Source organism: Hyperolius riggenbachi, chromosome 1, assembly GCF_040937935.1.
Source record: "Hyperolius riggenbachi isolate aHypRig1 chromosome 1, aHypRig1.pri, whole genome shotgun sequence".
Classification (NCBI taxonomy): domain Eukaryota; kingdom Metazoa; phylum Chordata; class Amphibia; order Anura; family Hyperoliidae; genus Hyperolius; species Hyperolius riggenbachi.
The window spans coordinates 258,196,725-258,221,437 of NC_090646.1; the positions used below are offsets into that span (position 1 = coordinate 258,196,725).

Genomic DNA, 24,713 nt, shown 5'->3' on the forward strand with positions numbered 1-24,713 from the left:
GGCAGCATACTTCTGAATTGCGCATGCAGAAGACGCTCTTAGCCATGGCTGTTTTGGATAGCTGTTTGGTAGAGCAATCCACAAGGATGTGCGGATTGAGCAGTGCATGCTCCCTGGTCCATCTGGAACCAGCCTGAGCTGTGTCTGTTCCCCTCATACGTACAGTCACTGTTTTCCTCTAATGATCCTTGGTCAGTTGTTAGGGTGACTGTTCGGAAAAAGGAAAGCTGTACAGGAAGGCTGTTCAGTTATAGCTGAGCAGCTTCTACGGTTCAATGCGGAGGGGACGGTGGCATACAAATGATCAGCAGCCTGCTTTGCAGAAATGAAGGACGGTAATATGCTCATTTGTCACTTGTCATGAAGTGATCCACTGTGGCAGATCACAAGAGAAAGTCATGGGGCAGTTGCACACTACATTTTTGGCCAAGAAACCAAAGGAAAATCATATCAGCTGAAGATTAACTTGCATGTGTACAACACTTTAGTGCATTTAAAAAAAAAGATTACCAAAATGGACTTAAAATATATACATCTGTGAAAAAGATGTGTTTTTGTTTACAGTGCATACATATATTTTGAGGTGTGAACTTTTTTTTCCCTTTTGTTTTAAACATAGAGATGGCCAAATAACAGCTATTCTGGACCAAAAGAACTACGTAGAAGAACTTAACAGACAATTAAGGTAGGGTTTAAAGGGAACCTGTACTGAGTAAAATTATTTAAAATAAACACATGAAGTAACTTCAAATGAACATTACATAGTTACCTCGCCATCAGTTCCTCTCAGAAGCTCACAATTTTCTTCTAACAATGATCTTTTCCAGTTCTGACAACATTTTGTCAGAACTGAAATATATCAGTTGCTGTCTGTTTTATATATCAGTTGCTGTCAGTTTCAGTTGAGAGGAAAATTGATGTTTCCATGCTTCCCTATGGCTCAAGTGGGCGATGTTACAGTTTAACTGTGTGCTGACCAGAAAGCTGTTATGGTGTAATGGCCATTTTCAAAATGGAGGACAGAGAATTCCATTGGTCACAGTGGACAAACGGGACGCAGGAGAGGAGAAAGAGATTGAGGAGTAGACTACACAGGAGGTAAGTATGACCTGTGTAAGGTTATTTTGACTTTTCATTTTCAGTTCAGGTTTTCTTTAAGGCAGGGAACACACTTGACTGTTTTCGTACGCGTTTTCTGCACAGAAAAACTGAAAACCCGTGTTAATCAATGTGCTAGTACACACTTGCTGTGTTGTTCGCGCGCAGAAAAAAAACTGACATTCTGCATCCTGATTCTGCAGATTTTGGCAGTTTTCTGTATCAATTACATCAGCTGCTGTGAAAAAACGCGCGCGTTTTCCTGCATGGAAACACACTTAGTGTGCAGAAAAAGTATGCAGAAAAACGCGCGCGGAAAACTGAAAGTCAAGTGTGTTCCCTGCCTAAGAGTATGACATGACTCGCTGGCACATACCGTGCAATTCTCTGCAGTAACAGAAATAACGGGAGCATAAACTGACGCTAACCTACAAAGGCAGGGGTGCCACAGGCAGGCTGTCTTGTGCCCTTTACTTACCTCTCTTGATTGTTATCCAAGCTTTGGGAACACGTTTGCTATGTGATTTGGGAGCCTCTTTACCTAGAGGGCATCCTAGGCCTCTGAAGGGGAAGCAGTACAAGCAGTTCCCCAAGCCCTCTCATCGCCTGTGAACATTGCCCAATGCTGGCATACCGATCCTACCCATTGCCCTAGTCTTTGTTCAGATGTGTAGATCAATATTTGATATTTTTACTGCAATATCTATTGTAAATGCCATGTTTTTATAGATTTTTGTTAATTTGATATTTATGTCAAATCTATTATGTAGTTTATTAAAAATATCAGTCACATCGTCGCTGCCTGGCCAGTTTTCTGTTGTGGTTCCGGAATTGGAAACCACCTCACCAGCCACATGTGCAAGTTTGCGTATAAATGAACATTTCTTTATTATATTTAATAATTTATCATGTTTACGTAATACCTGGGGTAATTGTTTTGCTTTCTGTTTCCGTATAATAGTGCCACTGTGAACAACCTCCAGGCAAAGGTGGATGCACTAGAAAAGTCCAACACGAAACTAACAGAAGAGGTATGCCCAATTTATATTTATGGCTTGCTTGAATGATGGCTGTTCCTCTATGCTTATACTATTGTGTGGAAGTTATATCTACTTCATTTTTTTTTTTTTTTTTTTAATAAAAAACCCAAGTTCAGGCACAGTTTAATAAAACATTGTTTTATATGAACTGTGCATAAAACCTTTTGTGAAAAAACATTGCAATTATAGTGAAGTAAATTAGGAAAGTACCTGCTGCGTAGATGCACAGCTTCTCATTTCCTTCTCGGCAAGCTCCAGCTGCTCTTTTCCTCTCCACTCCAAGTCAGTCTTATCCCTTGATAGGCTATCAGTCAGTAGGGAGGCAAGGCTTCAGCTAACAGCAATCACTGCGTCCCCTGCATAACCATGTGACTTAAGAGGAGGGAGGGTTTTGGCTGACAGGAAGTGAGCAAGCAGGGTCAGTTCATGAGAATCTCTGAACTCCCATTCTGAAGGTGCCCATACGCTGGCAAATGGCTACCAGATTCGGCCAAAAGATACATCGAAATCTAATCAAAGAGGGATCAATTATAGAGAGGGATCTATTTCTGCCACATGCTAAAAATAGATTTTTATTAGATTTCACCTCGAAACCAATTGAAAACTTATGGAGCTGTACTGCTGGTCGCCTTGTGCTTCCCCGGTGCCCGTGTAGACTACTGGCAGTGGAGCACAGGCAGTGGCGGCTCCAGGAATTTTTTTTTAGGGTGTGCTATGCAGGTGCTGGACCAATTTCCGGGGTAGCTGACGGCCGCGTCAAAAAACGGGTGTGGCTACAATCTGCGGCGCTCTGCGCGCGGCGGTGAAAAAATAGGCGTGGTCATGACCAGATGAGGGCGGGGCTAACTGTAATTTAAAGTGAACCCAGGGTGAGAGTGATATGGTGGCTGCCATATTTATTTCCTTTTAAACAATTCTAGTTGCCTGGCAGCCCTGCTGATCTATTTGGCTGCAGTAGTGAACTGAATTACACCAGAAACAAGCATGCAGCTAATCTTGTCTGTTCTGACAATATTGTCAGAAACCCGACCTGCTGCATGCTTGTTCAGGGTCTATGGTTGAAAGAATTAGAGGCAGAGGACCAACACGGCAGCCCAGGCAGCTGGTGTTGCTTAAAAAGAGATAAATATGGCAGCCTCAATATTATTCTCACCTCGGGTTCCCTTTAAAAGTGCAACGCAAAGACAGAGGGCCCAAGTTTCGGTGACCCTTTCCCCAGAAAATTCACATAATTGTGCAGGTTTTCTCAAGAAAATACACGTAATGTGAGCAGATTTTAAAGTGACTCTGTAACAAAAATTACAACGTTTTTTCTACCATCCTACAAGTTCCTAAACCTATTCTAATGTGTTCTGGCTTACTGCAGCTCTTTCTACTATAACCATCTCTGTAATAAATCAATGTATCTTTCCCCTGTCAGACTTGTCGGCCTGTGTCTGGAAGGCTGCCAAGTTCTTCAGTGTTGAACTGTTCCTCTATGCACACTCCAGTGTGTGTTTTATTTACATAAGCCAGCAGCTTCTCTGCTATCTTATCAGTGATAGAAGAGAGCTGGATAAAAATCCTCCTCTGGAGGCTGTGAAAGGAGCTGGTCTGTCACATACTGAGGAATTAACGACATAGGCAGAGCTGTCTGCAGGAAGCCTGTAATGTTCAGTGCATGAGAGAAGCTGGGGACAGAAGGTAAACACACACAAGTGATCTCTTGAGATTCAGAAGTAAGGCTGTATACAGCCTGCTTGTGTATGGATGTATTTTCTATGTGTGGACATGCTGTACATCAACCTACTTCCTGTTTTGGTGGCCATTTTGTTTGTTTATAAACAAACTTTTTAAAACTGTTTTTGACTACTTTTAATGCGGCGGGGAGCGGTGAAATTGTGACAGAGGGTAATAGGAGATGTCCCCTAACACACTGGTATGTTTACTTTTGTGCGATTTTAACAATACAGATTCTCTTTAACAAAAAACACGTTCAATAACCCCAATATGCACAATCGTTATCAGATATGACCCCAATATGCACAATCGTTATCAGATATGACCCCAATATGCACAATCGTTATCAGATATGACCCCAATATGCACAATCGTTATCAGATATGACCCCAATATGCACAATCGTTATCAGATATGACCCCAATATGCACAATTGTTATCAGATATGACCCCAATATGCACAATTGTTATCAGATATGACCCCAATATGCACAATCGTTATCAGATATGACCCCAATATGTACAATCCTCAGCAAATCTGACCACAATATGCACAATGCACAGCAGATCTTACCCCAATATGCACAATGCTCAGCAGTTCTGACCCCAATATGCACAATGCTCAGCAGTTCTGACCCCAATATGCACAATGCTCAGCAGTTCTGACCCCAATATGCACAATGCTCAGCAGATCTGACCCCAATATGCACAATGCTCAGCAGATCTGACCCCAATATGCACAATGCTCAGCAGATCTGACCCCAATATGCACAATGCTCAGCAGATCTGACCCCAATATGCACAATGCTCAGCAGATCTGACCCCAATATGCACAATGCTCAGCAGATCTGACCCCAATATGCACAATGCTCAGCAGTTCTGACCACAATCAGCAGCACCACCTGAAAAAGAAAAGAAAAACCCATTTACTCACCTACAGTCAGAAGACCTCCTGTCCCGACCTCCTCCTCTCCCGACCTCCTTGTGGCGCGCAGCTCCCACGATCCTCTTCCTTCACGTGACTTCCTGCCTGCAGCCTGCATTACCCGGCGAGCAGGGCTACGGGAAAATGGCCGCCCGAAGCCCTACACTGCAGACTCCAAGTCTGCAGGGCTTCGGGCGGCCATCTTGCCGTAGCCCTGCTCTGCTGCTTCGGGCTGCCGCTGTGAACTGACTCAGCGTCTCTTAGACGCCTGAAGTCAGTTCACGCCAGGGGGTGCTTTGGGGGTGCTTGAGCACCCCCCCTGGCGCCGCCACTGAGCACAGGCTCACCTGTTCCCTGGCTTGCGCCTCCTGTGTCCTGTGTCCATCCCTGCCGGTTCAGCTGTACTCCCATAACCTTGCGGCATGTGTTTGTACTTGCATAACATATTTGCCTTGGGGTCACTGGGCACAGGCTCCCAAGCGGGGATGGAGAGAAGACACAGGGAGGAGTGTGTCATTGGACAGATGAGTGTGTCCTCCACTGCCAAAAATCTGCACGTGCCCTAAGAGCATCCAGAGACCTGGGGGGGGGGGTTGTTCTGTAGATTGTTACGGTTGCACATCTGGTCAGAAATCAAAATTACGATTGGGGAGCCCTGTTGCAGCATTGATCTCAGGTGGATTTAATCATAATTATTGAATCTGCTGGGGAAAATATACAAGTGGGCATCTTTAACCTGAGCTAAACATACTTGGCATGTACACACACAGCTGAGACGGCTGATGATGACCACCTCTGCCTCTACGGTAACCTCCGACCGCTGCCCAGCAAGCTTGGATAGCTTTGTTTTCGCCCCGCCCACCGCATTGCAACAGTACGCATCGCCAGCCTGTAGGCTGACTAGGCGTCTGTACATCCTTGTCTTAGAGATGTTGCCCAAGGGATTGGGTCCCAGTCATCATCAGGTGACATAAATACACACACATGCCTTTTGATACTGAATTTAAATAGTTCTTTTAATGAAATGCATATAAATAAAGCTATGCCTACTGTGGTGATTTTATTTGTTTTTTGCATTAGATTGCTTGTGCTATATTCTGAATACATGGATGTTGGTGCTGCTATGTAGCTCATAGTCTGGCTTTGTTTCCAGCTTGCAGTGGCAAACAACAGAATCATTACCATGCAGGAGGAGATGGAGAGAATGAAAGATGACAGTGCATACTTTTCTAAGGTAGGCAGCTTTCCTCAGAAGATGCACACAGTGCTTGTACTGGTTCCTTTTAATTGCTGCATTTATTGGTAAAATAATTATGTGGTGCATGAAGTCCACCATGAAAGTAGAACCCATTTTTCTCTTTCAGTGCTTTATTATACACAACGTTCCTATCTTTCAAACACTGTTAAAATAACAACCAATTTACAGTTGTCATTTTACTTTATACTTAAATTGAATAATATCAAAAACAGGCTGAACTAGCCACAAATTGTCCCTTGCACCAAGGTGAATTAATGATTTTGACCTAACCCTAAAACAGATCAGAGTACCCGTGGCAGCCTGTTGAGAAATATTTTCTATACAACAGGCTGCTGTATAATATATGACTGTGCTAAATGCTCTTTCCTTGTCAGACAAATCAGCTTTGCTTGCACATCTTTTATCTGCATTCTAAATCCAATCTGCTTGTTAGGTCAGACCTGCGTGTAGACAGAGAGAAATTGATTACAGAGAACCATCGGTCAGGCTACCAGATCACAGATATGTGAATTAGGCCTTGTACACATAAGCCAGTATTCATCTCATTTAACCAACAAACATGGTAAAAATGATTGGATTGTTTGCAGATCATAAGTGCAGGTATGGACCAGCTGTAAATGACCAATTTGGTAATTTGTGATTGGACGGACCGGCAAATGTTGATCAGTTCTATGCAGGCTTTTGAGGTTTCCTGTGCAGGACTGATTAGTATTGTGTAGGAGGTGAGCTGTGTGGTTGGGACACAGCTGTTACTGTCATGTGGGCAGGATGTGTCTAGTGACCACAGCTGGAGAATACTCTGGCTAATAGCATGACATGGGAATCCTCCCCACGTATGTACACTGCGGGGACCTGTGGGGGACAGGTGACATGGTCTATTATATGCCTGTGCAAATGAGTCTGGCATACCAATCTAGGAAGTCAATTGAATTGTGTGATCACTCTGGAAATTGTCCTGCAGATTCCTTGGTATGTATGCAGCCTAATGATTAGAAACACAATGAAGGGGAGTTCTAAACTCTAGAGAGAGAGCTGAGGAGCCAATGTATTCTGTATATGACGTGCAGGTTTTTGTGAATGGGGAATCCAGGTAAATTAGCTCCATAGGAGTCCCCAGATCTTCTTATGGTAGTAAAATCTGAAATGTATGATAACTGTAATTGCAACAGATGTTGCTACACACCGCAGCTAAAATGCGACGCAAAGTAGCAAGTAATTAGGTTGCGGTGGCATGCGAGGTAACTGAGGCATAACAATCAAAATTGCATCATAGATGTGAGCCATTTGTGTTGCACATTTGAGTGTAAAGCTCCGCCTTTTTAAAAACAGATGTACACATATGCAATGGCTATAACGTAGTGCGACGCAGCACAAAAAATTCAAACCTGCAAGCGTTACCATAGACTAACATTGAACGCGTCCACGCATATATTTGCATAAATGCAGAGCAGATCTGCGTTATTTTTACATACTCCATTGACGTGCATCGTACTGCATGCACTGTGTATGTCGCATATACTTTTCATTGCTGTGAGTTATTCTCAGTTAAAAAAGCTCTGTTATGACGCAACGTAACTGAGCACTGTGAACGTAGCCGTAAGGCTATTTTAAGTGTATTATTGATGACTAGTAGCCCCAAGCCCATTTTAAAACGGGCTCTAGGTCTACCTATTAACAGTGTGCATGCGCGCGCACCCACCGCACACACGCGTGAGCTCCCGCTGCATACGCAGACCCGCCGCTTGTGCGCACGGGCGCGCACCCATCCACCCGCGGACATGCCGGCTCGGCTCAATGGCCCTGTCCTGTCTCAATGGCTGCCTTGGTCAGTTCTGCGCACATGCACAGTAGCAAAAAGCACGGACCCTGCTACACAGAGATGTGCACACGCAGGGACACAGGGCTTTTATTATAGAGGAGAGGGTTGGATTATATTATTTGAAAAATGATTTCTTAACTACATTCTTTCTTACATTCAGGGTAATAAGCAAGAGAGGACTGCAGATGGACAGGCGCTAAGCGATGTTAGGAAACACTTAAAGGAAGAAACTCAGTTAAGACTGGTAAGATGACCTTTACATGTCAATTGTTTCCCCATGAAATATCCAAGAATGTGATATAGTCTGAAATGCAGCTAATATTCCTTTTGTCATCCATGAGAGGGACGGCTCAGGTCAAAATCATACAAACATACAACCCGTATGCACGGACTTTCTATGTAATTTAGACATAAGGGCTTCAGCTGAAAAATGAATCAAAAACGAGAGCTAACCATTCATCTATATGAATACAAATTTGGCTACAATGCTTGGAGATCAAGGATAATCAATTTTTTTTTTTTCTGCAATTGCCAAAATTAACCTTTCTTAATTATTTCAAGATATTTTTGTTTCGACCTACAATTAGTTGATTGTGCATATATTGAAAAATCAAGCGTTTGTAAAAATGCTATGGCTCATATAATATTTTACAAGACCTTGTTTGTACTACCTACGTAATTCTTTTGATGAACACGATAAGGAAGATACAGTTTTGTATTGTGCATAGCAGTTGTAATATGTGTGTGTCAACGTCACAGAGCTGTGAGAATCCCCGGTCTCTCATTTTAATGTGTACCTTTGAGGATGTGTGGGGGTTGGACTTGTCCATCTTTTCACCTCGCCAGCACAGTGCTGTTTGAAGGAGAACCGGAGAGAACAATGGGAGGATGAATAAAGATTACTCATCTCTCTGTAAGAGGGAATGCCTATCTCCATGGTTTACCAGTGGCTGGGCAATGGAAAGAGATCACTCACAATAACATCTCCTTCTTTGGTTCATTTCCTTTCCTGACGTTCTCACTTTAACACTACCGTAGCTCTGAGGATTGCGATTGCGTTTCTGTGCAGCATATTAAGCTTCATGCTACCCTGCTCTGAATTGTAAAATGCAGGAGTGTATGAATTCTGGATTGGATTTTTGGAGCATAATTTCTGCTGGTCTTGTTTCCTAATTCTTGTTCTGTATTGCAGGATATAGAGCGAGAACTGGAAGTACAGATAGGAATCAGACAAGAGATGGAGCTCGCTATGAAGATGCTGGATAAAGATGTATGCGAGAAGCAAGATGCTCTAGCAGCTCTCAGACAGCAACTTGACGATCTCAGGGCCTTAAAGCATGAACTCACCTTTAAACTACAGGTCAGGAGCTAACATTGTAAAACTGACCAAAAGGAAGTGCTTTTAGAGATGTAGAGCAGAATGAAGTTATTGGGATGTAGAGGAACACCATCTCCATGAGGAAAACTCCGTTACATCACTGTGAATTACCATAATGTTTCTAGAGTAAATTATTCTGTGGCGTGGAGTGTGTGAGTTCCAAAACAATGAATAAACTGCCTCTGCATTGTACGCTGTACTTGCCTAACATTCCAAGACTGTCATTGCTAGCAGTACAGTCCTTCTCTCAAACGTACCTGAGCATAGGCACCTTATAACCACACTGCACATGCTCCAGTAAGGCAATGTCAGATTTTATTGAATCCAATAGTTTTCTCTTGACCCAAATGAGAGTTCGCTGTGTGGTTGACAATGCACTGTGTTGCTATGTGGGAGGGGGCACGGAGGGGCGATAGCGGGCACGTGTGTGTGATGTCACACGGGGGAGTGGCATGCACAATGGGGGTTGGCCATTGCGGGGTTGAGTTGATTAGGTGGGGGGATGGCTTGTGGGTCGCGAGCCTTTGTACACATGCCTGATTATCGGCTCAGGTAGTTATCGGCCACCTCAGCCGAGTGGGCGTACAAGACTTTACAGTTGCTCACCAGCTAGTTTCACTGAACTATAGGTCACGCCTCCTCATGTAGACACATGGTTTCCCTGGTAAAGCCGGTATGCTGAGAAATGCAGTCTGTTACCTTCTGTTTTTCATACATTGGGTGTCACATGGCCATAACTGATTTGACTTGCAAACTGAATCCAGAGAGGACCGGAATAAAGCTATACTGCAATGACAAGCATATTTGGTAAATAAAACAAATATTCTGTCCACCGCGTTGCTTTTGTGCACTGTTTATATTCACTTATGATCCTGATGGCTATTACAATTTGCTTTATCCTCTGTAATAAGATCCATGTGTCCCTGCGTCCTCTCCTGTCCCTGTATCCGTGTGTCTGCGCTACTGCACATGTGTGGCAGGCGGTGCGGACGTTGGAGAGCAGGAGGACGGGTGCAGGGGGAGCGCGGCCTGTGCGCGCGGCATTGGCAAGGTGGGCAGCTGAGCCTTAGCGCTCATTTTAAACGTCCGGGCTTATGTCTAGTTCATTTAGTTTAGTTCGACTTTAAATATCATCCTAAGACTTTTGCTTGTTCCGTGGAGGAATACTTGTATTACCTGCCTAAGTAGAGTGCCTTTGTAGACTGCATTAAAGTGTTGTGTTTGTTTTGTGTTTTTAATGTTATCTTGAACATAATTTTGACAGTAACTGTGTCATTTTCCTTGGCAGAGTTCAGACATGGCAGCAAAACAAAAAACGGAGCTAAATAGCCGCTTAGAAGAGAAGACCAACCAAATGGCTGCAACCATAAAACAGATGGAGCAGAGGTAAACAAACGCGCACACACGCTTTTTTACAGACATTGCCGACAATGCCTTCACTTTAAGCATCCTAGTGGACGCCAGCGGTTTAGGGCTAGTTCATACTGGAACATTTCTAGGGAGCTTTTATAGGGAACCTTAACTGAGAGGGATATGGATGTTTCCTTTTAAACAATACCAGTTGCCTGGCAGTCCTACTGATCTCTTTGGCTGCAGTAGTGGCTGAATCACAACCCTGAAACAAGCATGCAGCTAATCCAGTCTGACTTCAGTCAGAGCACCTGATCTGAATGCTTGCTGAGGGGCTGTGGCTAAAAGTGTTAGTGACACCAGATCAGCAGGAAAGTCAGGCAACTGGTATTATTTTAAAAAGAAAAATCCACATCCTTCTCAGCTTTGGCTCCCTTTAAGGGCTTTGATGATTGCTATGGGATCATTCTCACTGCACCATTTGTAATTTGTATAAATCACAAACATGCTGCTTGCAGCATTTTGGGGATGGTCAGGATGTGATTCTCGTTCTTTGGAACGATAATAGAAATATGAGAAATAGAGAATAATAAAATATTAACAAATGTGAGCGGTGTAATCACTTTTGAGACACTGTACATAGGATAACACTACATACATGATCACACATTGCTGAAGTGGTGCTGTATCTATAATGATTGATGCAACGTACTGCATCCGCTGCCTGGTCTGACTAAATGCATGGCAGCGGACGTAGTGCGATCCAGGGCTAATGTCCGTTAGCTAGACTGTTAGCTGAAGTGAGTGGATTATCTACTATCTTCTTATATAAGGACTAGTGATCTCCTTCACTCATTAGATCTAAATAAATGTCATACTGATGAAACCTCTTCTAGAACAGAAACGGTTGTCAACCTTCACAGAGCATTAAAAGGGTTATGATGATGGCCAGGGCCAGTAGATAAGAGCCAAGTTAATTAAAGCTGACCAAAGACAAGAGGATATTATATATACAGCATTATCTTTATTACTTCTTTCTATGCAATGTGTGCAAGGTGTTTAAAAATGGTTTATATACCTTTGTGGTCCCAATTTTCTTCTCTGAGGGAATGGCAGTATAGCTCTAAGAATAGAAACTTAAACAATTTTGTGTATTCTAGTTCATCTCATAATTGTCACAAGTAGACAAATGTCAGTTTCTTGATGAATTAAAATTTGTAAAATTGGCAAGTTCTGTATCACATGTTATGAGGAAATGTGAACTAGAAAGCTGCTCCTTTTTCCAGGATTTGTAGTGGCCAAGCAATGTTTGTTTGGCATTGGGGTTAGTCTAGGGATTTGTAATTTTATCTCTCTGTGGATGAGCAGGGCTTCAACTGGGGTGGATTATGGAGGAAGCCAGTCTAGTCAGTGGTTAGATCTTAGGAGTGGAAAACATGTAAGGACACACACCATATAGCGTTAACTATATAAGCAGCATAATAAATACTGGGTGCTGTGCATAAATTAGATCCATAAATATGTACAAAGCACGCACACCAGCAGTTATTGAATGCAAAAAGGTATATATTATTATAAGAAATGAGCACAAAGACATGTGAATACAATAAATACACATACAACACAATATATATAATACAGCAGCAGTTCTGAACTCCACCGCTCTCCGCCTGCTTCAGTCGCCATTTGCCACCTGCTGCTAGACCCATTGACAAAGGACTGTGTCGAAACGCCGCGTTTGGGTAATATAGCGGTGAGAGTGTCTCACTCGCTCTGTGTTCATCTTTGGACTTTTATGCTGCTCATTCAGGAACTTTTTCCATGGCCATGTGCCGGCGCATACTTTTTACCTACAGTAGTCTCTTGTAAAGATTGTTTGCACATTTCCATCCATGTGTTCCCTGTGTCCATAGGTGGTTCATTGTATATGCAGATTACATACTGTTTGTTAGTATAGCTGCGGGCCATGCTCTGACTGTATTATATATATATATATATATATATATATATATATATTGTGTTGTATGTGTATTTATTGTATTCACATGTCTTTGTGCTCATTTCTTATAATAATAATAATAATAATAATATATACCTTTTTGCATTCAATAACTGATGGTGTGCGTGCTTTGTACATATTTATAGATCTTAGGAGTGGACAAATAAATGATGAGCAGAACTGGTCAATCAGAGGTTTATGCTTTAGATGCTTAGAGCTTGGCCAAGCAAAAATGTCAGGAAGTACAGTTGACTCGCTCAGCTTTAAAGGGATACTGTAGGGGGGTCGGGGGAAAATGAGTTGAAGTTACCCGGGTCTTCTAATGGTCCCCAGCAGACATCCTGTGCCCATGCAGCCACTCACCGATGCTCCGGCCCCGCCTCTGGTTCACTTCTGGAATTTCAGACTTTAAAGTCTAAAAACCACTGCGCCTGCGTTGCCATGTCCTCGCTTCCCCTGATGTCACCAGGAGCGCACGGCGCAGGCACAGACCATACTGGGCCTGCGCAGTACACTCCTGGTGCCATCAGCGGGAGTGAGGACACGGCAACGCAGGCACAGTGGTTTTCAGACTTTAAAGTCTGAAATTCCAGAAGTGAACCAGAGGCGGGGCCGGAGCATTGGGGAGTGGCTGCAGGATGTCTGCGGGGGACCATTAGAAGCCCCGGGTAACTTCAACTAATTTTCCCCTGACCCCCCTACAGTGTCCCTTTAAGCTGCATACAATTCTTATGACATTTGCATGCAAGCTAGACCCGGCCATCTCTAATCACGGGGCATGGGTTTGACTGGCTGCCTGGCATTTAACTAGAGGTGAATATTGGGAGGTACTTAAAAATATGAAGTCTAGCGTGAGTAGCGTGGGTTTTACTGTATATTGCTGGATGCAAAATAATTTTGCATAAGACTGAATTTCCCTTTTTTTTTTTTTAAATCGAAAATTTTCAAGTTCCCCTGAGCATTCACCTTTGATTAAATAGTGGTGGTGACCACTCCTTGGGAAGTTTTACTGCTTGCCTCCAAGATTCATATATATGGCATTTAACTAGGTCAAGGTTAGCCCCAGGTTTAGGGTACAACAATTATTCACATTGCTGTAGTCCAGGCATCAGTGGGTAGGTATTTGTTCCTGAGCACCATTAGTGTTATACAGCAGCACTGAGCAGCATCTGAAAAATGCGTCCTGCCATTCTGGAACCTTGTAAAAGGTATTTTAACTGTTTTTAAAAGCCTAATGCTACGCATTGATGGAAAGAGCACTTTGTGCACAGTGCTGTCATTTATAATAGGATATACGTTTAGCACAGCTATAAGTGCTGTTGAAGGACTGCAGTATCTCTGCATTCATGCTACTACATAAGCGCTTAGTTGTTGCATTTCTTACATAATGGAATGCCAGCTTTTATTCCAGTCACATGCTGTACTCAGTGTGTACACTTCATGCACAATGCATGTGTAAAGGGCAATTTTGATTATTGTTGGAGTATAAAACGCTACAATAGCAGTTACCAAGATGTACATCACTAAAGCACTGGCAGTGATTGTCAATTCAATCAATTTGCACTTGTTTAAAAGATGATTTTCTTAAAATTAGTTGATACTCGGGATGGTGAATGACATGCAAATAATTCTGAGTTTATTCTGCGCATTTTCATTAGTCCATTTTTAAGATGCATACATAACACACACATTTGCATCAACTCAAAATCATTTGCATCTCATTAACCTTTCTTGTAGATGCTGTCTGGTAAAATGTTCCATATGGACAAATCTTTAAAATGATTGATTTGAGAAATTATGTTCAAGGTCAATAAAATAACACTGAAATTCCTGGTGGACATTTTTTCTGATCAAAAATATAATTGATTGGCCTACTGATGTGGTCCTGGGAGAGGTCAGCATAAAATGTTCTAGGAAACACACTTCTGATTGGTTGCTGTCACTGCAAACCTCATCATTTTAAATAAGAGGTGGAGTTACTAAGGCTGGCAAACACTTAAGTGGTCTAACAAACCAGGACTGGATTTTCTACAATTGGCATGCGAACACACATTTAATTGTGAGCGGCCAGTCTTAACACCTCCATGTAGTATGAGAGCCTACATATTTTACATACTATGAACAGCTTGTGCAGGTAAGCTCTCGTACTATATAGAAGTGGTGAGATTGGCTAATCATTGGCCAATAAAAATTTGGATATGTGTATCCAGTCTTAAAGTGCCTATTCATGGTAAATTAAATTTAAATGTATTGTCGTAATGTAAAGCTATAATTACCTGCCGGCTCTGTTCCTCCTGAATTCCTCCCGGAGCCCTGTGTCCGCCAGCTTCCAACATGTACCCATGGTGTTTATCTTGCGTAAAGAAAACACCATGGCGGTTTTTCAGGGGAGGGGGGTGTTTATGCATTGGAAGCTGGCAGACACGGGGATTCGGGAGGAACAGACCTGGCAGGTAATTATAAATAGACCCGTTAAGCCTGATACTCATCCAATGTTCCTTGGCAAATTATAGGCCGATTTTCACTTCCAGGTAGTATGAGCACTTACCTGCACCTGCATAGTATTCAAAATCTGTAGGCTCTCATACTACATGGAGTGGCTAGAATTGTACATTCATTGGCCAATCAAAATTGGATGTGGTTGTCTGCTAGAGGGTCGCATAATAGACAAATTTTGTTTTTTGTGTGTGTCTATACTCCAGCATCCTCTACTGTTCTATACCTTCAAATATGCTGCATACGCTTTGCTGTAGAATAGAAATAATTTTTAAAGATTTCATTTAACTGACTTTTTTCTCAATGTTTTCTGTCTGTTTTATTAATCATTTGCCCTCATCTCTCATCCAACTTTATTTTTGTTCATTTTAAACCTTGTGAATATGTTGAAAACTCAGTGAGAAGGATTTGGTGAAACAGGCAAAAACCTTAAGTAGCACAGCAAGTAAACTGCTCCAGAAGCAGCACTAGGTGTCTACTGACCAACACTAACAGAGCAACTCAGTAGCAGGAGGGAGGGAGGAAAGCTGCCCGGTTACTAGCTACTACATAGATGTTAAATGTTGCCTACCGTTCATTTGGAAATTGCTGCATTTTGAAGCCATGGCTCCTTCCATTCTGTTCTCCTTTTTTTTGTTTTTTCTCTCCAACCCCCTCACTATAGATGGAATCTTTGTTAGAACCCCAGAATATTTGCCAAATAAACTTTTTAAAACCATTTCTGTTGTCAGTTGAATGTATTTATTCATCAATTACAAAAAACAACTCACAAAGGAACCAGGGGCATAGGGGTTATCACAGGGGAGCAGCAACTGCAATGCAAGGGGGCCCAGAACTGTGAGGTAGCCCCAACTGCTACCCTTCCCTTCCTTTAATAAAAGGGTCTGTCCTTCAGATTGCAAAATGGGCTCCAAGGCGGTAAGGTTCACCAAAGTGAACCAAGGGAAAGCACATGAACATTAGAGCATGCACCATGCTTATAACTAGAGTTGGATAGCCTACAAGACATTTTAGCTATCATAATGAACGGTCTCTCCTAAAGCAGTCTTAACTTCTTAAAGAGCTAAAATCTGATTGGCGAATATCTTCCTGGTAAATGTATTTGTATCCTTGATTTAATGGCACTAAATGCATGTTAAAGGCCAGCTCCAAGCAGAAATATCTTCCTAATGTTGTGTAGATATTACCGTAAGTTGCCGAATTTGATCTAATTTGTGTAGAGGTTCCTTGAGTAGCTGAGGTCAAACTTGTCACTGAGAGAGCCTGCCATTCTTTACCTGTGCGCATAGCAAGGGTGTCATGTGCTTTAAAAGCAAGAGAATGCCATTTTGCAGGGAGAAACATTTAAATAGCATTAAAAAGCATAACTATGCAAAAAACGGCCCGCAGCACACCAAAAAGCTCCAAAGAACCGCTTTTACTAGGTATAAAAATATTGAACATGAAGCAGAACAGTAAGGCTAACATGCTTCGAGGCCAGTCTAGCCATTTGTTTTAGCTTCAATTAACAAGCATGTATTTAAATTGGATTAAAAAAATATTGGTCACAACCTCCATTGAATTCATTACAATCATTTAAAGTAATTCACACTCAAGGTGATATGATAAAAAATGCACACTGCCTCATGAAATTCAATTCTAAATTCAAACATTGTGAAGATCTGTCCAAGATGCTGGTATCTGGCATAAAAAGTTTGTTACATAAATATTAATATGTAACAATTGGAAAAGCATATACAGCTCTTGAATGCATGTTCCCAGGTATTTATGCAAATGTATTTCTATATTTAAAGTCGAGCATTTGTTTAATCTGAAAATTTCAATAAAAAATCTCCCCCCCCCCCCCCCCCAAAAAAAAAAGTCGAGCATTGGAAATGCACAGCAAGTACACTCAGTAGGGAGTGTTGACAGTTTTTCACATTCACACATTTTGATTTATTTTTACTAGATCTAATCACAGCATGTCAGTTTAATGTGGCAGCAACTCTCTTGTGTGTGTTGCCGCAGTCACGTGACTATGGATTTCACATAAGAGCGTGTTAAGGGTTTGTAAATGTGGTGTATTACAATTGATGCAACATCTGTGTAAACCAGGACTGTTTCAAATTCTGCATAATCTTAAGTGTGACTGAAGCAGCAGGCAAAATGTCACTTTACAAGTTATTCATGCTTAAAGGAACACTATCATACCAATTGTTTTAAAATGGCAGTGTACAAATAATTCTAAACAGCTGTGGAAACATTTTCCTACTTTTCATGTTAAATATCAGAGGCAAAAGCATTGTGTGTAGGATTTCTCTTTTGGAGCAAATCATTCTGAAAAGGGGTGTCTGCTTCAGTGCACAGCCAGTGCTGTGGTGTCACAGACGATTACAAGTGTTTAGAACAATTACATTTCCTCTGCTCTCTTCATACACTTTAGTCAGGGACACAGGACTTTCTCTCACACACAGGGTTAACAGATGCACTGTGAGGGAATTCCCCAACCCCTCATGGCTCACTCTGTCATCAGATTAGAGCAGACTGCCATCAATTCAGAGTGAAAGGAATTTGATACAGTAAATAAAAGAAATAAGCAAATGAAATGTATACATCATTATTTACCAGCACTTCGGGAACTCTCTCAATCCCAGGTTAAAAAAAATGTTAATCAGTAGTGTTCCTTTAAGGCAAACCTGAAGCGATTAAAAAGGTAGGCTATAATGGTTTGTGTAGTACAGATACTACATACTAAATATCTTTTGCATAGATAACTTCCTGTACTGGAAAACAATGGGACTCTTTTCTTTGCTACTAACACTCTATTTCTTAGCTGTACTACACATACAATTCATTATCTAATAAGCTTATTTTCACTTCAGGTTTGCTTTAAAGTCTTTCCATCAGGCACAAAGGATGTCTATTGACATACTCCTATAGTGAAGTTCTCTTTGTGTGTAAACAGCCATGTCAGCTAGTGTTAAATGGGGGTTGGCACACAGGCAGTCTAGATAATAAATAAGATAGTTTTGACAGTCTTGCATTAAAGAAGCTTTAAAGGGGTCTAATCAGACCCCTTCCTTTTTAAGGAGAGTTTGGTGAGGAACAAGTGAAGTTGCATGCAGTGTCAGCTTTAAATGACTACACTGGTCAGTTCATCGAACTCCAGCACCAGTGCTGTGTAGTCTGTACACAATAATCATCCGACTCCTCAGTGTATGAAACCTCCGACTCCAGGTGCCCAAAAATTGCTCTAACTCCTCCACTCTGACTCCACAGCTCTGTCCAGCACACCCTGTTTGGATGGGTGAACTTATGCTGGGATTACACAATGGTTTTTTTGGCAGATTTACTGGCCGATCAATTTCCTGATTGCGCTTCTGATCGATTTCCATTCACATATTTGAGAAAATCGATCAGAAGAAGATTCAAGTCAGATTGGACCTGTCGGAAATCATCTATCGAGCCATCTATCTGACCATAAAACTCATGATGTATTCCCAGCATTAGATGATGATAATAATAATAATAATAATCCGAACATTTGTTTAGCGCTTTTCTCCTGTCTGACTCAAAGCGCTCAAGAGCTGCAGCCACTGGGACTCAAGAGGCCACCCTGCAGTGTTAGAGAGTCTTGCCTCCTTACTTAGGTATTAACTCTAGGCAGGATTCGAAGCCTGGTCTCCCATGTCAAAGGCATTGCCCTTAACCAGTACACTCAACTGACATCTCTTCCTGCCCAGCTTATAACAGAAAGAAAGCTTTGAGTAAAGTTTGCAGTCAAACTGAACTTTAAAAATCAACTGAATTTGAACTAAAGTCAAGCCACCCATGTATTGGTAATGCAGGGACACACCGATTCATTATTGGTATTAATAACTTACATGTATCATAAAGCTTAGTATACAGACAATTGTCTTTCCCGATCAGGAGTGCAAGTGAACATCACAAAAAAAAAAAAAAATAGATCTAAGATTGTTCTGCACTAAGAAGACTGCTTGCAGCACCATTTGACATGCAGCTAGTAATATAACTAAACATCCCCTAGGACAAAACTACAGTGGCAGCCCTAAGGTCACTTTTGCCTGGATCACCAATGTCAAACTTGATTTCCTGTCTTACAGTTTTATCATTTCTCCTGTGTTTTCCATTCTAACTTTCTATTTCTCATAACAGTACTTTGATTTTGGTCTTTTTAAGTTATTTTATTTATTAAAGCACCTTCCTTGCCCCTACCACCTCCATTGGTTTTACGTTGTATTACCCATTCATGTGGCTGATATCCAGGTTACGAGTGTCGGAGCGAGACAGACTGTCTGCTGAAGAAGCCAACCGTCTCTTCAAGCAAGAGTTTGGTGACAAGATTGAGAGCCTTCAGCTGGAAGTGGATCAGCTCAGAAAGCAGTGGTGAAGAAATGATTGCTTGCTGTAGTTCTAGTCACAAGCAGCGGTGATGCCATCTTGGTGTCTCTGGTGCCAGCCAATTGCCTAAGCTCTTGCAGGTGGTGATATCTTTCATTGGAGCAAATAAGCCTGTTTCATAATATTTCCTTGTTTAAACATTCAGGGTTGTTTGAAACCACTTCCACCTAATTGAAAAAAAATGTTCTCTGTAAGGTACAAAAAACTAAATTGTACGCAGAGGTGTCACAACCTGCAAAGTAAACTATACTAACGACTGATAATGGGTATTCGGGTAAATTCAGTCTTTCTTTACTCTTGTCACGTTTCTGAAGTGACACCAGAAATTCACAACCTCTTCTGTTTTTGCTGATTTTCCATTTAGGCACAGAATCTTTTATTTGGCATTCCAAAGTCAGAGAATAAACTGGTTATTTTATTCCTGCAAGTCACAGATTGATGAACATGAGTCTAGTGCAGATCTCACTTTGTGACATGGGGTGGGGGGGGGGGGGTGTAAGGGGAGAACAGAAGAAAGCCTATTAAGGTAAATTGAGTGGTGTCATCAAGCTAACCTCCTCTGGTGGTAGCTGCCTGTGGACTTGTAAGCTACATACTAGTTTCAAAGCAATCTCCTGGTATAGATGCTGAACAAGTGCTTCACTACCCTGGGACTAGTATGTAGCTTGTGATCAGGTGCCATCAGGCAGATCCAATTAACGTAAAAGTGAGTTTGGTGGGAAAAGCCTGCATCCATCACCTGGCTCAAATCAGATCATAGTGGGGTAACTGAAAGGTTAGTAAATAAAACTTGTGATGGCAGCAATGTGCACATGCTGGCAGGTAAATAACTTTGACCTGTGCTGGATTTATAAGAGATAAGTTGTTCCTGTAGGTGTATGCCAGTAATGCAGGAGCACAGACTCTAATTAGCTTAGGTCTCTTTCAGTCAGGCAGCTGCTGCTCTTGTGCACTGGCTGGGTGCTTGTTAGTGCTCAGTACTGGTGCTAGACCGTTGACGCCTCCCATCTGAGTGCGGTCGCAGCTGAGCTAACATGCAATGTGTTGCAGTTCTCTGCCATTGGGTTACGCCACTACATGTCAAGCACTGAAAAGTGGTGTTACAACCACTGATTTGGCTGCATTGTAATTGTACTTGGCATGCGTAGTTCAGTCATCCTTCTGAATGAGGCCTTACTTTCAGCAGTCCCCACTGTTCTCTGATAGGATACAGGTAAGGGTACTTAGATGTCACTGCCTAATAGACAGCTTTTGTTTTTAAATCCAGCATAGTTTAGTTAAACCACTTGTGGTCCTCTCTGCACAAAGCATTTGATTTCTAACAGATTCCCTGGAAATCAAAACTGTTCTGAATAAAAGGTTCTGTGTTTGCTTCTCTTCTTTTAATAGCTTTGCTTTTTGCGCACTATTTATGAATTGCTTTCTTGGGATATTCACTAAATTTAGTGATGCTGCTCATCCAATTCAACTTTTTACTTTTTATCACTGCAGCCCATAGAATCAAGAATCACAAGGGAATGCATAGTGATTCTTAGATTTAGTACTAAAAATGTTTTTTAAAGTATTTTTAACGTGAAACTATTACAATACGGAAATGGAAATCTGATAATTGTTCAGAAGTCCACTTCCTAGATTTACTGAATGCTTTATTCAGCCTGGCAGAGACTTAAAGGACTACTGAAGTGAGAGGGGTATGGAGGCTGCCATATTTATTACTTTTTAAATCCGTTGCCTGGCAGCCCTGCTTACGTCTTTGGCTGTATTAGTGTCAGAATCACACCAGAAACAAGCATGTAGCTAATATTGTCAGATCTGAAAATGTCAGAAACACCTGATTTGCATGCATGTTCAGGGTCTATTGCTAAAAGTGTAAGAGTCAGAGGATCAGCAGGATAGCCAGGCAACTTGTATTGCTTAAAAGGTAATAAATATGGCAGCCTCCATAGCCCTCATGCTACTCTCCTTTAAGAGTACTGTAGCTCAAAACTATTGTCTGTGGTCGCTGTGTGTTTGCCATTGATCACTGTAATGATATACTAGCTTAACATTCTTCTGTCTTATGGGAGTGTTGTGGAGAGATGTAGAGGCTCTATGCTGTGTATTGTCCCTGTGGAGGGGAGGGTTGGTGGCTTTCTGCTGAACAACATCTATTGTCTGATGGAGGGAAGGGATGCTCTCAACTAAACAGAACGTATTGTCCTTTGGAGCGGGAGAGATTCTCTGCTGAGTTTTATGTACTATCCTAGTATGTAATTGAGTAACATGCAATATTATGTTAGCCATTGAGGACAATAAGGAAAGATGAGTTAAGGTGCCCATTAATGATCCAATTTTCCAAATGGTCGACTATCCAATCATTGCAATTGGTAACAATTGTTTGTGTTTGCCAATGGAGGAGCAATCTGATCAGACAAATACAATCATTCTGAAATTCGTATGAAAAGAACAATCGATAGAACAATAGTTCATTGCCAGTTGCCCCCATTAACGGCCTTCGTCAGATCAATCATACGGTCGATCGTTCGGGAGGTTTTACCTTCAATGGGCACTATGGTAATGTTTTAAAGAGAATCTATATTGTTAAAATCGCACAAAAGTAAACATACCAGTGTGTTAGGGGACATCTCCTATTCCCGTCTGTCACAATTTCGCTGCTCCTCGTCGCATTAAAAGTGGTCAAAAACAATTTTAAAAAGTTTGTTTGTAAACAAACAAAATGGCCACCAAAACAGGAAATAGGTTGATGTACAGTATGTCCACACATAGAAAATACATCCATACACAAGCAGGCTGTATACAGCCTTCCTTTTGAATCTCAAGAGATCATTTGTGTGTTTCTTTCCCCCTGCAGCTCACTGAAGAGTTACAAGCTGATTGTTCTTGCAGACAGCTCTGTCCGGTTGTCTGTAATTCTGCAGTATGTGACTCATCAGTATGTGAACAGAGGATTTATCCAGCTTGTAAAAAGATAAGAGAGCAGAGAACAGCCGGCTAATGTAAATAACACACACACACAGGGAAGTGTGCATAGAGGGGGCCTGCAGTGGGGGCATGCATAGCAGATCACACTGAAGAGTTAGCAGCCTTCCAGACACAGGACGACAAGTCTGACAGGGGAAAGATAAGCTGATTTATTACAGAGATGGTGATAGTAGAAAGTGCTGCAGTAAGCCAGAGCACATTATAATAGGTTTAGGAACCTGTAGGATGGTAGAAAACACAATGACATTTTTGTTACAGAGTCCCTTTAAGAGTAGAGGTGATTGAGATGCCTCATATTGGAATTGACCAAATCAAAATCTGCATATACTGCATTTAATTGGGTCAAGTCCAGGCTGCATGCATATCTGTCAAAGATTTTCAGCAAAGCCAGAAACGATAATCTCTATTCTAGGAGACGTCAGGTAGCAGCCATTGCCCCTCTTCCCTTCCATACACCTATTTGCAGCATGTGCTGACAGCACTAAGCAATACAAATGAGTTGGTTTAGCAAGGCTGTGAACAACTGGGAACATCAGATTTTTTTTCCTTGTCTGCAGGTAGGCGGTAAAAGTTTTAAACCCCATCCTGGGTTATATCAGATCACAATGGAAATTGCTAAAATGGTAGTAAGTTAGAATTTGAGCTATTGCTGTCACGTGCATACTACCACACATGATGATGAATCCAGGGCACCCTGCCATTATTAAATAAAAAAAAAAAAAAATATTGTAGCTGCCAGTGATAATTTTTAGATTTTAGCATCTGTACTATGTTCTTATTTGACCCAGGTAAGGATTGCAGTTATTTGCCTCCTCTATAGCAAACCACTTAAAAAATGTAGTCCAGGGTTGCTGCATTATTCAGGCTCTCCAGCTATCTCCAGTCAGGACAAATCTACATTCTATTCCGACATATAAATGCTCTGTATGAACTAAGTGTGATGAAAAGGAAATCTGGCCCACACATCCTTTTTGTTTGTTTGGATTTGGTCTCCTCTCTGGGTAACTTTTACCACATCTACTAATCGGAGATGATGAACACAGCTATGGGCCAAGATATTGCGTATTCAATTCACCACGTTGAAGGCATCAGCAGTTTTTCCAGTGTTAGCTATAGGCCACATATATCATTTGTCACTTGACTAATCAATGCTGGTAAAAGCGCTGTAACACAATCACTGGACTTATTGGCTTCTCTCTGTTACTTTGGAGCCTATGATCAAGCAAAGCCTATGTAACTTCCACTGCTGTATAATTCAATCAGGACACAGTTCCATTCTTTATCTTGACTTATATTGATCTTTGGCGGAAGCCACATAGAAAGTTCTGGAAACCATTTGCCAATTATCTTTATTAAAACACGAGTGTACATTTGTCCTGAATTTATTGAATAAAAATGACCGAGTACGGTAACTTGTGTGACACAGTACAGTACATGATACACTCAAAATCAATACAGAAAGCAGCTTTTTATGTAGCTTTATCTGCCCATAGCAGTAAATAGTGAACATACCTAAGCATAGAGTTACTTTATGTGGCAACCCACATAAAAACAAAACTTCTCCTGTCTTATGAATGTGCTTATATATAAACCTGACATCCCTGCACTATTCTTATTCCACTGAAACAAAAGACAATTGGATAAAAAATTCCAGCAAAGAGGCGGCATGTCCAGTAGGCTGTTCTGTGTGATTATTTTGGACACTGATCTGAAGTGACTAAAACATGCATGCAAAGGAACAGCAGCAGCTCTGAGGTAATCTGGAGCAATCCTCTGACAGTAAGGGATTATGCTGTTACCTATGCTGTGGTAATGTGTCGGATGGTAATGTTACTGGGTAGTACTGCAGAAGCAGTATTCAATGATGGGATGTCTCCACAGTTATGGTTTGTATTTTCTTTTAGAGAGGCCAGCAAGCATCTTCTCTCTGCAGAGAAGGATAACCTGATTCTGCATAGTCACCTTCTCCGATGATTTCTTCTTCACTGCTGACATCTTTTTTTACCTCACTAGCATGTGATATGACTTTTGTAAGATATTATAGTAGTGTCTGCAAGGGAAGATGACGCTGGGAGCTGCAGAAGAGTGATTGGAGTGGGCAATTGCTTGGGGCAAGAAGCACGCTACCATGCAATGCACATGTGGAGTGAAGGAATGTGGAATGAAGCAAGAAACTTTTTAATTGGTTTGTAGTATTGGTAGGTACGGGAGGGAGCGGCCAGACATTGCAGTGGAAGCATAATAAAAG

General features: G+C 41.6%; 1 protein-coding gene across 4 annotated transcripts in view; it reads left to right on the forward strand.

The window, feature by feature from the left end:
- The window catches only part of RUFY3 (RUN and FYVE domain containing 3), a 108,190-nt gene that overhangs the window by 69,420 nt on the left and 14,057 nt on the right, over positions 1–24,713 (forward strand). For 2 of the 4 annotated variants that reach the window (XM_068233320.1, XM_068233325.1), the window contains exons 7-13: positions 620–685; positions 2,060–2,129; positions 5,936–6,016; positions 8,020–8,103; positions 9,052–9,219; positions 10,526–10,623; positions 19,349–19,468. In XM_068233320.1, coding sequence (XP_068089421.1) covers positions 620–685; positions 2,060–2,129; positions 5,936–6,016; positions 8,020–8,103; positions 9,052–9,219; positions 10,526–10,623; positions 19,349–19,468 — 687 coding nt within the window. Of the gene's footprint in view, positions 1–619; positions 686–2,059; positions 2,130–5,935; positions 6,017–8,019; positions 8,104–9,051; positions 9,220–10,525; positions 10,624–15,480; positions 15,801–19,348; positions 19,469–24,713 lie in introns of those variants that run through there. The other 2 variants (XM_068233328.1, XM_068233334.1) reach the window with 1 other exon arrangement.